The following is a 13,245-nucleotide window of genomic DNA, read 5'->3' on the forward strand; positions in this document are numbered from 1 at the left end:
CAGTGTGTGTGACCTCACTATAGCAATGGAGGAGGCTCAGGCCAGTGTGAGATTGGGAAGGGGAGTTAGCAACCATGAGATCCAGCAGGAAGTGTTGCTGAAACATTTGTCGAGTTCACGCTTGGTCTCGCCGATGTAAATGAGGTCACGACCTGAACACCAAAGGTGGTAGATGAGGTGCACGTGAAAATGCAATTAAACTAACATGCTCGCGTTCTTGTCAACATTTCCAATGGGGAAAAACGGCAGATGCTGGAATCCAAAATAAAAACAGAAACACTGGAAAATTTCAGCCAGTTAAACAACTTTGGAAAGAGAAACCAATTCTGATAAAATCTTGACCCAAAACATGAACTGGTTTCTCTTTCAACAGATGCTGCTTGCATCCAGCATTTTTGATGCTGTTTAACATGTCAGTACAGGTCCCATAACTGGGAAATGAACATGAAGTTAGTGTAGTGGAGAGATACAGCATGGAAACAGACCCAGGCCAATTAATGATCACACTTGTTTTATGTCATCACAGTAACACAATGAATGAAAATAGCATATTCTCATCCAATTCTAAAAGCGGCTGCATTTTTGCCCTCCTTGAACAGATTGGAACTAGAATCTGAAAGGATTGAGGATAGCACTGAGAAAGCAAATTTGTTTGCTGTCTGCCATGATCTTTAAGTATACACATTGTACAACAGTTTCATAAATAAAGTTAAAAGTGAAACTAAGATTAAGTTAGGTTAATAGTTTATTCTGTTAATTATCTTTTGTGATGGTAATTAATGTAAGAATTTATTGACTGAGCAATGCAGAGGAACACGTGTGCCAGATTTACAAATCAGAGACATGCCAACTGAAGAGCATACTGAAGAACAGCATAAATTTGTCAAAAAGGGCATTTGAAAGGGATATGGCACAAATCCAATCAAATTGAAAGACATAACCTGAATGTTCAAAGTTGTTAACAATATACAGTCTATAAATTTTGCATTTCTTAGTCAGTATCCTTGAAAATCACCAAGAGCCATTTCACTAAAACAAAAGAATGCAGCCTCAAAAGGACACTTCAATGGACAAATTATGTCTGGTTGCAAAGATGTAGTATATTGATTAATTTATACCGATGTGCCTAGTGTTTCAGTGTTTAAAATGACATTACCAATATTAAAATAAATCATGTGAATAAAGCAGTGATAATTCATAAACATGTTTAACTTGATCTCCGATAGCCAATTAAAAGATTAACACAAAGTGCTGGAGTAACTCAGGTCAGACAGCTTCGCTGGAAGTCATGGATAGGCAAATAATCCTTCTTCAATATCTGCAGTTTATTGTGTTTACACTCTAAAAATTAACCCTTACTGGAATATAATGCAACATTTAAACTGCAAGTTAGGTATGCAGATAGTTCATAAGGCAACTAAACCTCTTAACAGCCAGAAGCAAATAGCCATTTTCTTGTCCTATCAGCAAAATAAAAATAGGTAGAGCACATGCATGTATATTTTACTTTTGCACATACACAGCTCATTGGAAATTCTAGTAACTTATTCAGCACTTGGTCAATGCATTCTAACGTTGCGTAAATTAAATTGTTCTTTATAGAAGTAATATGTTAACCTGAAATAATCTGAGAATTTAGCACTTTCTTAAACCTGCTTTAGTTGTCATGATTAGAAGTCTTCCTCATCTTGGAAAAGGACTTTGGATTTCAAGCAAATACAAACATTGTGCCAAAACTAACAGAGTTAAAAATTCAATGAAGCAAAAATATGAAACTAACCTTGGTCAGCAATGCCACGGATCAGAAACTTATTAAGTTAACTTCTCAGCATTTGGAACTAAAGTTGCCTCTCCACCCTGACACCTCTCAAAATATAAACATGCACTGTACCAATTTAAGGATTATAAGTAGTCAGGTTTTAAGTAAATGAATTGGAAGTTGCACAAAATCAGATAGTAAAGCTTACATTGGTTTTCCTCCGACATCTTGACAAGTTTAAGTAAAGAGAAATCTTCAAATCTCTGAAAGATTTTACTTCATTGCCAAATCCTTCTCTTGGAAATTTCCTTAGAGCATACTGGTATCTTTGGGCTGCCTCCTTCATTTTTCCTTTCTGCAAGAGTAGAGAGTGATAACATATTTCTATTTGCAGTATGAAGAATTCTAATTTAGCTTCATGAAATATATGGCTTAATGTAGAAGTTCATTCATGGCTGCAAGACATTAGTTTACTTGGTAGAAGAAACAGGACTCTTATCTGCAACTGGCTAAGGCAGAGATAGAGTGGGAATCCAAGGTATAAAGAATACCAATTGGTTCTATGATCCATGACACAATATTAGGTACATTCTGGGCTGCTTCCAGCCTTGCTAAAAACTGACCACCTACTTCAGATGCAGTTCATAGATGCTTGCAACACCGTTCAAGATGCAATGACATCATCTCAACATAGCTGAGACTTACGTCCTTGCAGATGGGTTCACTGGTGTTGTTGGGGAGAATCACCAGCATGCAGAGAATAAGATGCAGAAAAGGGGCTTACAAATATTAGGTAAGATCACAGTACTATTTTAGATAGGAGCAATCCAAGATAGAATGTGCAAATGCAGAAAGCATAGTGAATAAGATACAAGCACAAATAGCAATGTGGGGATCTCTTCTGGGCTAGGGGTGACCTGTACAAAAGGGACGGGTTGCATCTTAACAGCAGGGGGACAAACATTCTGGCAGGCAGGTTTGCTAGTGTGACACCTGTGGCTTTAAACTAAGTAGTTGGGGGGAGGGGTTAACAAATTGTGAATATGAAGATGAGGTAAAAGGGAATACAGGAGATATTGCAAAAGACTCTCGGAAGAATGGGAACAGAAGTTCTAGAGCGGAAAAGAAATTAAGGGCAGGGCCAATTGTGAACGATGTGAGAGGGGAGGTAAATACAGAAGTTAAAGTGTTGTACTTAAATGCGCGTAGTATAAAAAATAAAGTGGATGAGCTTGAGGCTCAGTTAGTCATGGGCAAGTATGATGTTGTAGGGATCACTGAGACATGGCTACAAGAGGACCAGGGCTGGGAACTGAATATTCAGGGGTACACAACGTATAGAAAAGACAGACAGGTGGGCAGAGGGGGTGGGGTTGCTCTGATGGTAAGGAATGATATTCATTCCCTTGCAAGGGGTGACATAGAATCAGGAGATGTTGAATCAGTATGGATAGAAATGAGAAATTGTAAGGGTAAAAAGACCCTAATGGGAGTTATCTATAGGCCCCCAAACAGTAGCCTCGACATAGGGTGCAAGTTAAATCAGGAGATAAAATTGGCGTGTCAAAAATGTAATGCTACGGTGGTTATGGGAGATTTCAACATGCAGGTAGACTGGGAAAATCAGGTTGGAAATGGACCCCAGGAAAGAGAGTTTGTAGAGTGCCTTCGAGATGGATTCTTAGAACAGCTTGTACTGGAGCCTACCAGGGAGAAGGCAATTCTGGATTTAGTGTTGTGTAATGATCCTGATCTGATAAGGGGACTAGAGGTAAAAGAGCCATTAGGAGGCAGTGATCACAACATGATAAGTTTTACTCTGCAAATGGAAAGGCAGAAGGGAAAATCGGAAGTGTCGGTATTACAGTATAGCAAAGGGGATTACAGAGGCATGAGGCGGGAGCTGGCCAAAATTGATTGGAAGGAGGCCCTAGCAGGGAAGACGGTAGAACAGCAATGGCAGGTATTCCTGGGAATAATGCAGAGGTTGCAGGATCAATTTATTCCAAAGAGGTGGAAAGACTCTAAGGGGAGTAAGAGACACCTGTGGCTGACAAGGGAAGTCAGGGACAGCATAAAAATTAAGGAGAGGAAGTATAACATAGCAAAGAAGAGTGGGAAGACAGAGGATTGGGACTCTTTTAAAGAGCAACAAAAGTTAACTAAAAAGGCAATACGAGGAGAAAAGATGAGGTACGAGGGTAAACTAGCCAATAATATAAAGGAGGATAGCAAAAGTTGTTTTAGGTACGTGAAGAGGAAAAAAATAGTCAAGGCAAATGTGGGTCCCTTGAAGACAGAAGCAGGGGAATTTATTATGGGGAACAAAGAAATGGCAGACGAGTTAAACCGTTACTTTGGATCTGTCTTCACTGAGGAAGATACACACAATCTCCCAAATGTTCTAGGGGCTGGAGAACCTAGGGTGATGGAGGAACTGAAGGAAATCCACATTAGGCAGGAAATGGTTTTGGGTAGACTGATGGGACTGAAGGCTGATAAATCCCCAGGGCCTGATGGTCTGCATCCCAGAGTACTTAAGGAGGTGGCTCTAGAAATAGTGGAAGCATTGGAGATCATTTTTCAATGTTCTATAGATTCAGGATCAGTTCCTGTGGATTGGAGAATAGCAAATGTTATCCCACTTTTTAAGAAAGGAGGGAGAGAGAAAACGGGTAATTATAGACCAGTTAGTCTGACATCAGTGGTGGGGAAGATGCTGGAGTCAATTATAAAAGACGAAATTGCTGAGCATTTGGATAGCAGTAACGGGATCATTCCGAGTCAGCATGGATTTACGAAGGGGAAATCATGCTTGACAAATCTACTGGAATTTTTTGAGGATGTAACTAGGAAAATTGACAAGGGAGAGTCAGTGGATGTGGTGTACCTCGACTTTCAGAAAGCCTTCGACAAGGTCCCACATAGGAGATTAGTGGGCAAAATTAGGGCACATGGTATTGGGGGTAGGGTACTGACATGGATAGAAAATTGGTTGACAGACAGAAAGCAAAGAGTGGGGATAAATGGGTCCCTTTCGGAATGGCAGGCAGTGACCAGTGGGGTACCGCAAGGTTCGGTGCTGGGACCCCAGCTATTTACGATATACATTAATGACTTAGACGAAGGGATTAAAAGTACCATTAGCAAATTTGCAGATGATACTAAGTTGGGGGGTAGTGTGAATTGTGAGGAAGATGCAATAAGGCTGCAGGGTGACTTGGACAGGTTGTGTGAGTGGGCGGATACATGGCAGATGCAGTTTAATGTAGATAAGTGTGAGGTTATTCACTTTGGAAGTAAGAATAGAAAGGCAGATTATTATCTGAATGGTGTCAAGTTAGGAGGAGGTCTGTTCAACGAGATCTGGGTGTCCTAGTGCATCAGTCAATGAAAGGAAGCATGCAGGTTCAGCAGGCAGTGAAGAAAGCCAATGGAATGTTGGCCTTCGTAACAAGAGGAGTTGAGTATAGGAGCAAAGAGGTCCTTCTACAGTTGTACCGGGGCCCTGGTGAGACCGCACCTGGAGTACTGTGTGCAGTTTTGGTCTCCAAATTTGAGGAAGGATATTCTTGCTATGGAGGGCGTGCAGCGTAGGTTCACTAGGTTAATTCCCGGAATGGCGGGACTGTCGTATGTTGAAAGGCTGGAGCGATTGGGCTTGTATACACTGGAATTTAGAAGGATGAGGGGGGATCTTATTGAAACATATAAGATAATTAGGGGATTGGACACATTAGAGGCAGATAACATGTTCCCAATGTTGGGGGAGTCCAGAACAAGGGGCCACAGTTTGAGAATAAGGGGTAGGCCATTTAGAACGGAGATGAGGAAGAACTTTTTCAGTCAGAGGGTGGTGAAGGTGTGGAATTCTCTGCCTCAGAAGGCAGTGGAGGCCAGTTCGTTGGATGCTTTCAAGAGAGAGCTGGATAGAGCTCTTAAGGATAGCGGAGTGAGGGGGTATGGGGAGAAGGCAGGAACGGGGTACTGATTGAGAGTGATCAGCCATGATCGCATTGAATGGCGGTGCTGGCTCGAAGGGCTGAATGGCCTACTCCTGCACCTATTGTCTATTGTCTATAATGTATTTCTGACAAGTGAATGGACACGCAATGAGGATTGGGCACTTAATATTCCTGAACACAAAGTAAAATTGTATGCAGACCTCCCAACTTTTGAGGTCCAAAATTCATAATATGGTGCGTAATGCAACTTTTCAGCAAAAAAAAAGTATGCACGCCAAATGCGTTGCATTCATGAGTGAAAAACGGCTATTATTTCCAACATGTACTACATGTACAATGTCAGGCCTGTCATGAGTATATTCAGCTATTTATAGAAAGGTTATTGAACAGAAATACCTTTTACAACACAAAGAAAAAATTGTTTTGTTTTTTCTATTTTGCTTTTTCCTTACATATCCCAATTCTCTTGGTATTGAATAAAAGAACAATGGTCATAAAATGTATGACTAAGTTATGAAGAAAGAGTTTAATTTAAAACTGCACATACCTAATTTCATTGAAGACATACTTGCTCCAGTGTTCTTCAACAGCAAATCACAACGGTCCACGTCCCCCCACCCACTTCGCACTCCTCCCCACCCACCCCATCCCCTCTCAACATCAACAGGCCTCACGCTACGCAGCCAGGCCAGGGGTGGGGCGAGCAGCAAGGCACGTGTTTTGCGGAAAAATTTAGCGAAACCGGAAATGCGGAAATGAAATAATGCAGAAAATTTCTGCCAAATTCGGAAGGGTTGGGAGGTCTGTATGGAAAGATTGATGTACAGTTTGATTTCTATCAGTCAACTGATTTGTAACCTGGGGATGTACTGTATTTTATTCCAGTCTCAGCAAACTTTGGCATAAGCCAGTAAAATATAGTGTTTAATCAGATTAATCTTTGGTCCATGTTGATGATAAGTTTCAGCTCACTGCTGGCACAGGATATATGAAGCACTCCATGCTGATGATTCCCGATCATCTCTTTAATCTTCGTCACAGGCGTGCAGTTTTCTGGTTTATCACTGCTGCCCTACTTGATTCAAGGAACAGCATTAGCTATCCTTTTTTCTGGTGCTACCACGGACACAAAAATCACCGCCAATACAGCCTCACTTTCTAATTCTGTCTTTTTTCCCCACTGCTGACAAATATCATGGATCAGTAAAATTTTCCACACTAGAGCAGCACAGTGGCACATTAGTAGAGTTGCTGCCTTGCGCCAGAGACCTGGGTTCAATCCTGACTATGGGTGCAGTCTGTAAGGAGTTTGTACGTTCTCCCCGTGACCTGCGTAGGTTTTCTCCGAAATCTTCGGTTTCCTCCTACACTTCAAAGACGTACAGGGTTGTAGGTTAATTGGTGTGGTATAAATGTAAATTGTCCCTAGTGTGTGTAGGATAGTGTTAATGTGTGGGAATCACTGGTTGGCGTGGACTCGGTGGGCCGAAGGGCCTGTTTCCGTGCTGTATCTCTAAAACTACCAGATGATGTTTGCAACTATTTTTAATTTCACTGTATTTTTTCAGCAAACCTGGTAAATTTCAAGGGAGATAGGGAAACACAAACAGGTGAGTTTAAAAGGAGCATGGGGACAGGAGCCCAAATCATTTGAGTGTGGAAATTTCATTAAAGATGACATTACTGAAGCCTGTGCATTCTATTTTAGTGGAAATCTGATCTAATATTTACCAAGACATGATAATGGCAAATTTTGACAATGCTTAAAATAGTATTTAAATACTATTATTGTTAATTGGCTCAGTATAAATGTAAATTGTCCCTAGTGTGTGGAGGTAGTGTTTATGTGTGGGGAATACTGGTTGGTGGGCCGAAAGGCCTGTTTCCACCCTGTATCTCTAAACTAAACCCAAAATACATCAATCGTATCGTAATATAAAGGGAAGATTGAATAAGAGAATAATTTTATCAAAGATGAATATGTCATGAAGGACTAAAACCTACTGATATACATTTGCGGTAGAGATACTGTATTTATTGGATATGGTTTCAAATCAAATTAAAAAATTAAAAAACATACCTTATAAAGAAGGTTTCCCTCTTCCATTAGTTTCTGTAATAAAATTATCAGAATGTCTGGTTTGGATGTAGCCATTGCCCAAGCAGCGTTACCTGGACAAATAATATACAAAAAGACAAGTTCATACCATTACATATGAAAATTTAAGTTCTATTACTTAAAATAAACCAGCAATTTCTATTTAAGACTAATCCCTGAATAACCATAAGAACATGTAATTTACAGCCTTAGTAATGTATTAATGGATGCATTTATGAACGGGAATAAAAAGGGGAGGGGGGGGAAACTAATATAAAGCTTTAAAAAAAAAAATCTAATTGCCTTTATTTTTATTTAAAATATGACAGGCCAATTTGAATGTGCCAATCATGTTAGATTTCAGCAATGACGGATGTGGCGATTTCATAGTAAACATATAAAAACTGTTGTCACAGAATGGCCGAGTGTTTGAGATATTGTGCCAAATATGTCACTGAAAAAATATTCAGAACATTAAAAAAAAGAGCAATGGCAAAGAATTTAAGGAAGTTCTTAAAGATTGTCTATTTTTGAAGAAGTAACCAAGATGAGTGACTCAATTTCCATCACAGAAAGATGAGCGCACTGATTGTGTGGGAACTAATACATACAAATGCAGCCTGTTTCAAAAGTGAATTATCAAGGTAGGCAGCAACACTGATGCAAAAAGATTACTGTAAGAAATCTAATGCTCATTTCCAGAACAAAGTAGCACATCAGAAATTCAACTACAAATTATGTACAGGCCTGTGGCTGGAAACCCCTTATCAATTGCCGTACAAATTAAAAAAATATAAAATGTAACCATCTTAATAATAGACGATTTCCCATTAGTGCCCTCCAATAAACTGATGAATATACCATGTGACTGCAAGAAATAGCTGAGGCTAGTGGCAAAGGCTGTGGTATTGAAGGTCTGTGCTTCAGCACAGCTATATGTCTAACGTAGCTGATCTGGTAAAGGTACAACACCAGCATTTGACCAACGAGTTGGACACAAAGTGCTGGAGTAACTCAGCGGGTCAGGCAACATCTCTGGGGAACAAGGTTAGGTGACATTACGGGGTCAGGAACCCTCCTCAGTCTGACTGTAGGGATGGGGTGGGAAGAGAGCTGAGGACAGGCAGGACAATGTCTTGCAGGTAATAAGTTGATATGTGAGGGATTTTTTGATGGGCAGATGGTTGGACAAAGGCTAGAGATGAAAAGACAAGATGTGAGACCAGTGGAAGGGATGTAGGAAGGGGAGAAATAGGTAAGAGTCCAGGTGGGGCACAGGAGAGAGGGGATGGGGAATTTATATGGGGGAAGATGGGAGAGGGGGAAGCTGTTGTTGTTTCATAAAATTGGACAATTCAACGTTCATACCATTGTGTTGTAAGCGACTGAAACAGGATACGAGGTGCTATTCGTCCAATTTGCGTGTACCCTCATGCTGGCAATGGAAGAGGCCCAGGGCAGAAAGGTCAGTATGGGAATGGGAAGAGGATTGAAAACGCTCAGCAACTAGGACACCCAGTAGGCCTTGGCAGACCAGGCGCATTCGGCGAAACAGTCTACACTTGGTATCGCCGATGTACTGGAGCACTGGATGCAGTGATCTAGATGGATAAATCTCCATCTATCATGTGTAGATGGGGATACACATGAACCTCTATCTTGCCTAGAAGGACTGCTGAGGTTCCTGGGTGGAGGTGAAGGAGAAGGTATTTGGACAGCATCTCCTTGGGTTACAGGGAAAAGAACCTGGGGAGTGGCAACTGTAGAATGCAGAAAAGGCTGATAGGGTGAAAGGAGAGGACAAGGGGAACTCTCCTTGTTCTGCCTGGATGGGGGGGGGCGAGAGCAGGACAGAGAGGAGACACAGGTGAGGGATCCATCTATGACAGCAGGTGGAAAATGGCCCAGGTATGTCCTGTGCATGTCATGCATGACAAATCTCATCCAGCTAATTAACAAAAATTAAACTGTAGTTACCAAAATATCTGGATCCAAACGAGAATGTCCGATATAATTCAGTTTAGTTTATCATTATTGTCACGTGTACAGTGAAAGCTTTTGTTGCGTGCTATCTAGTTAAAGAAAAGACTATGCATGATTACAATCAAGTAGTGCCCTCCATAATATTTGGGACAAAGACCCATCATTTATTTATTTGCCTCTGTACTCCACCATTTGAGATGTGTAATAGAAAAAAAATCACATTTGGTTAAAGTACACATTGTCAGATTTTATTAAAAGGTATTTTTATACATTTTGGTTTCACCATGTAGAAATTACAACTGTGTTTATACATAGTCCCCCCCATTTCAGGGCACCATAATGTTTGCGACACATGGCTTCACAGGCGTTTGTAATTGCTCAGGTATGTCCATTGCCTCCTTAATGCAGGTATACGAGAGCTCTCAGCACCTAGTCTTTCCTCCAATCTTTCCATCACCTTTGGAAACTTTTATTGCTGTTTATCAACATGAGGACCAAAGTTGTATCAATGAAAGTCAAAGAAGCTATTATGAGACTGAGAAACAAGAATAAAACTGTTAGAGACATCAACCAAACCTTAGGCTTACCAAAATCAACCGTTTGGAACATCATTAAGAAGAATGAGCACTGGTGAGCTTACTAATCGCAAAGGGACTGGCAGGCCAAGGAAGTCCTCCACAGCTGATGACAGAATTCTCTCTATAATAAAGAACAATCCTCAAACACCTGTCCCACAGATCAGAAACACTCTTCAGGAGTCAGGTGTGGATTTGTCAAAGACCACTGTCCGCAGAAGACTTCATGAACAGAAATACAGAGGCTATACTGCAAGATGCAAACCACTGGTTAGCTGCAAAAATAGGATGGCCGGGTTACAGTTTGCCAAGAAGTACTTAAAAGAGCAACCACGGTTCTGGCAAAAGGTCTTGTGGACAGATGAGACGAAGATTAACATATCAGAGTGATGGCAAGAGCAAAGTATGGAGGAGAGAATGAACTGCCCAAGATCCAAAGCATACCACCTCATTTGTGAAACACGGTGGTGGGGGTGTTATGGCCTGGGCATGTATGGCTGCTGAAGGTACTGGCTCACTTATTTTTATTGATGATATACAACTGCTGATGGTAGTAGCATAATGAATTCTGATGTGTATAGACACATCCTATTTGCTCAAGTTCAAACAAATGCCTCAAAACTCATTGGCCGGCGGTTCATTCTACAGCAAGACAATGATCCCAAACATACTGCTAAAGCAACAAAGGAGTTTTTCAAAGCCAAGTAATGGTCAATTCTTGAGTGGCCATGTCAATCACCCGCTCTGAACCCAATTGAGCATGCCTTTTATATGCTAAAGAGAAAACCGACGGGGGCTATCCCCCAAATCAAGCATAAGCTAAAGATGGCTGCAATACAGGCCTGGCACAGCATCACCAGAGAAGACACCCGGTAACTGGTGACGTCCATGAATCGCAGACTTCAAGCAGTCATTGCATGCAAAGGATATGCAACAAAATACTAAACATGACTACTTTCATTTACATAACAATACTGTGTCCCAAACATTATGGTGTCCTGAAATGGGGGGACTGTGTATAAACACAGGTGTAATTTCTATATGATGAAACCAAAATGTATAAAAATCACCTTTTTTTAAAAATCTGACAATGTGCACTTTAACCACATGTGAATTTTATTTCTATTACAAATCTCAAATTCTGGAGTACAGAGGCAAATAAATAAATGATGGGTCTTTGTCCCAAACATTATGGAGGGCACTGTATATACCACATGAAGGTAAGGAAAGAGTGCAAATCAACAACAAACGTGATGACACATGCAAGTTCTGTGTGTTTTCTGTACCAGAAAACAATTGAAGTGTATCCAGAGAAGGATTGAATCAGACTGCTTTGAATAACACACAAAAAAGGCCTAGCTTGGGCCCATGCAAGACCCATCGCTACACTTCTGATCTGAAGAAAGTGGGTAAAGTTGAAGGAAAAGTGTGTTCTGGATCTAACCATCTCCATCTCACGGGACAGGCGAGCCAAAAATATCTATCACAAGCTCCCATGCTCTCTGTCATCTCAACCCTACCTCGTGCCAGGACACTATTGCTTGTCACTCTGGCTCAGACACATTTGATCTGATGATGAATCATTCTACAGATGTGCCTCTGAAATGTCCTCCTCCTTCCTAAAGTATGGCTACCTCTCTACCTCAAGGACAGAGGCCATGACCACATCATATCTATTTCCTGCACCACTGTTCTCATGCCCTCTTCTGGACTGAGCAAGAACAGTGTTCTCGTGGTCTTCAACTTCCATCGCACATCAACAGATCCCTCTCAACCGTTCCCCATTTTACAGCACATTCCCATGCAACCGCATAAGATGTAACCTCTGTTCTTACTTCCCACCATCCAGGGAACTAAACAGTTTGTCCAGGTGAAGCAGCAATTCTTCAATTCAGTGAGTGCATTTGGTTTCAAAATATTGTCTATTCTATATTGAAGAAACCAAACACAGATTGGGTGATAACTTTGCAGTACACCTGTATTCAAGTCCACATGAGTGACTCCGAACTTCCGATTGCTAATCCATACCTAGTTTTGCACCTTTCTTAAGCAGCATTACCACAACTGAAGTGTTGCAGCATCCAATTGCTCTGTCTAATGGACGCATTCCACTGTGGTCAATGTGTTCAATCATGGCACCTCTTTCCACTAGATACTGAACCTGCACACAAAATAGAAAATATAAACAAGTTATTAACAGCAAAAGGGAAAAAATACTTCTCCATGTCTTGTCAAATTGCTTTTAAATTTTCAGAATTATTAAACTGTACATTAACTCAAAGGTGGCAAGGCAGAATGGAACTGCTTACAGCTCAAATCCTGAAAGCCAGATTCTGCCATTAAATATAAAGTCAAATATCTGATCAGCATTTTGTTTTAAAAAACATTCCACACCATGACTAAACATATTGCAAGGTAGTGTGGCCGGCTGTGGGGTTGACAAGCCTCTACATCAGCTGCAGTCAGGGAATGAACAGAATGGAACAAAAGCAGGAAGTTTTGGGAGGCAGACACAAGGAACTGGGGATGCTGAAATCTTGATTCTTCACTCTCCTTTTCCAACTGTCATTTAGATCATTTACACTCAAATTTAAGTTTGGCATGCATTCAAACTCAATCTTAACAACATCCCAAAATAATAAATCAATGCCTTTTTATCTACTTCCCTCCTTCTGCTTTTCCTCAAGACATTTGCATCCAGCAGGCCCAGTTAGCTTCTGGTATTTTGCACATGACATTATTCACATTTGAGCTTAGACAGACTATTCATCCAGAAACAATATGCATTAATATGGCACTTATAACAGAAAAACATTCAATGATCTTTTGCATAGATGGAATTAAAAGATAAAAGTAGGTTCTTCA

The 13,245-nt window shown here is 40.7% G+C and overlaps 1 protein-coding gene across 6 annotated transcripts in view; it reads right to left on the reverse strand.

Annotated features, from left to right (window-relative positions):
- Window positions 1-13,245, reverse strand: part of tanc1a (tetratricopeptide repeat, ankyrin repeat and coiled-coil containing 1a) — a 92,721-nt gene that overhangs the window by 4,556 nt on the left and 74,920 nt on the right. For all 6 annotated transcript variants that reach the window (XM_078403841.1, XM_078403842.1, XM_078403845.1 and 3 more), the window contains 3 exons: window positions 12,409-12,541; window positions 7,805-7,896; window positions 1,968-2,114 (listed from right to left, as the gene is read on the reverse strand). In XM_078403841.1, coding sequence (XP_078259967.1) covers window positions 1,968-2,114; window positions 7,805-7,896; window positions 12,409-12,541 — 372 coding nt within the window. The remainder of the gene's footprint in view (window positions 1-1,967; window positions 2,115-7,804; window positions 7,897-12,408; window positions 12,542-13,245) is intronic.

Source organism: Rhinoraja longicauda, chromosome 8 (assembly GCF_053455715.1).
Source record: "Rhinoraja longicauda isolate Sanriku21f chromosome 8, sRhiLon1.1, whole genome shotgun sequence".
NCBI lineage: Eukaryota > Metazoa > Chordata > Chondrichthyes > Rajiformes > Arhynchobatidae > Rhinoraja > Rhinoraja longicauda.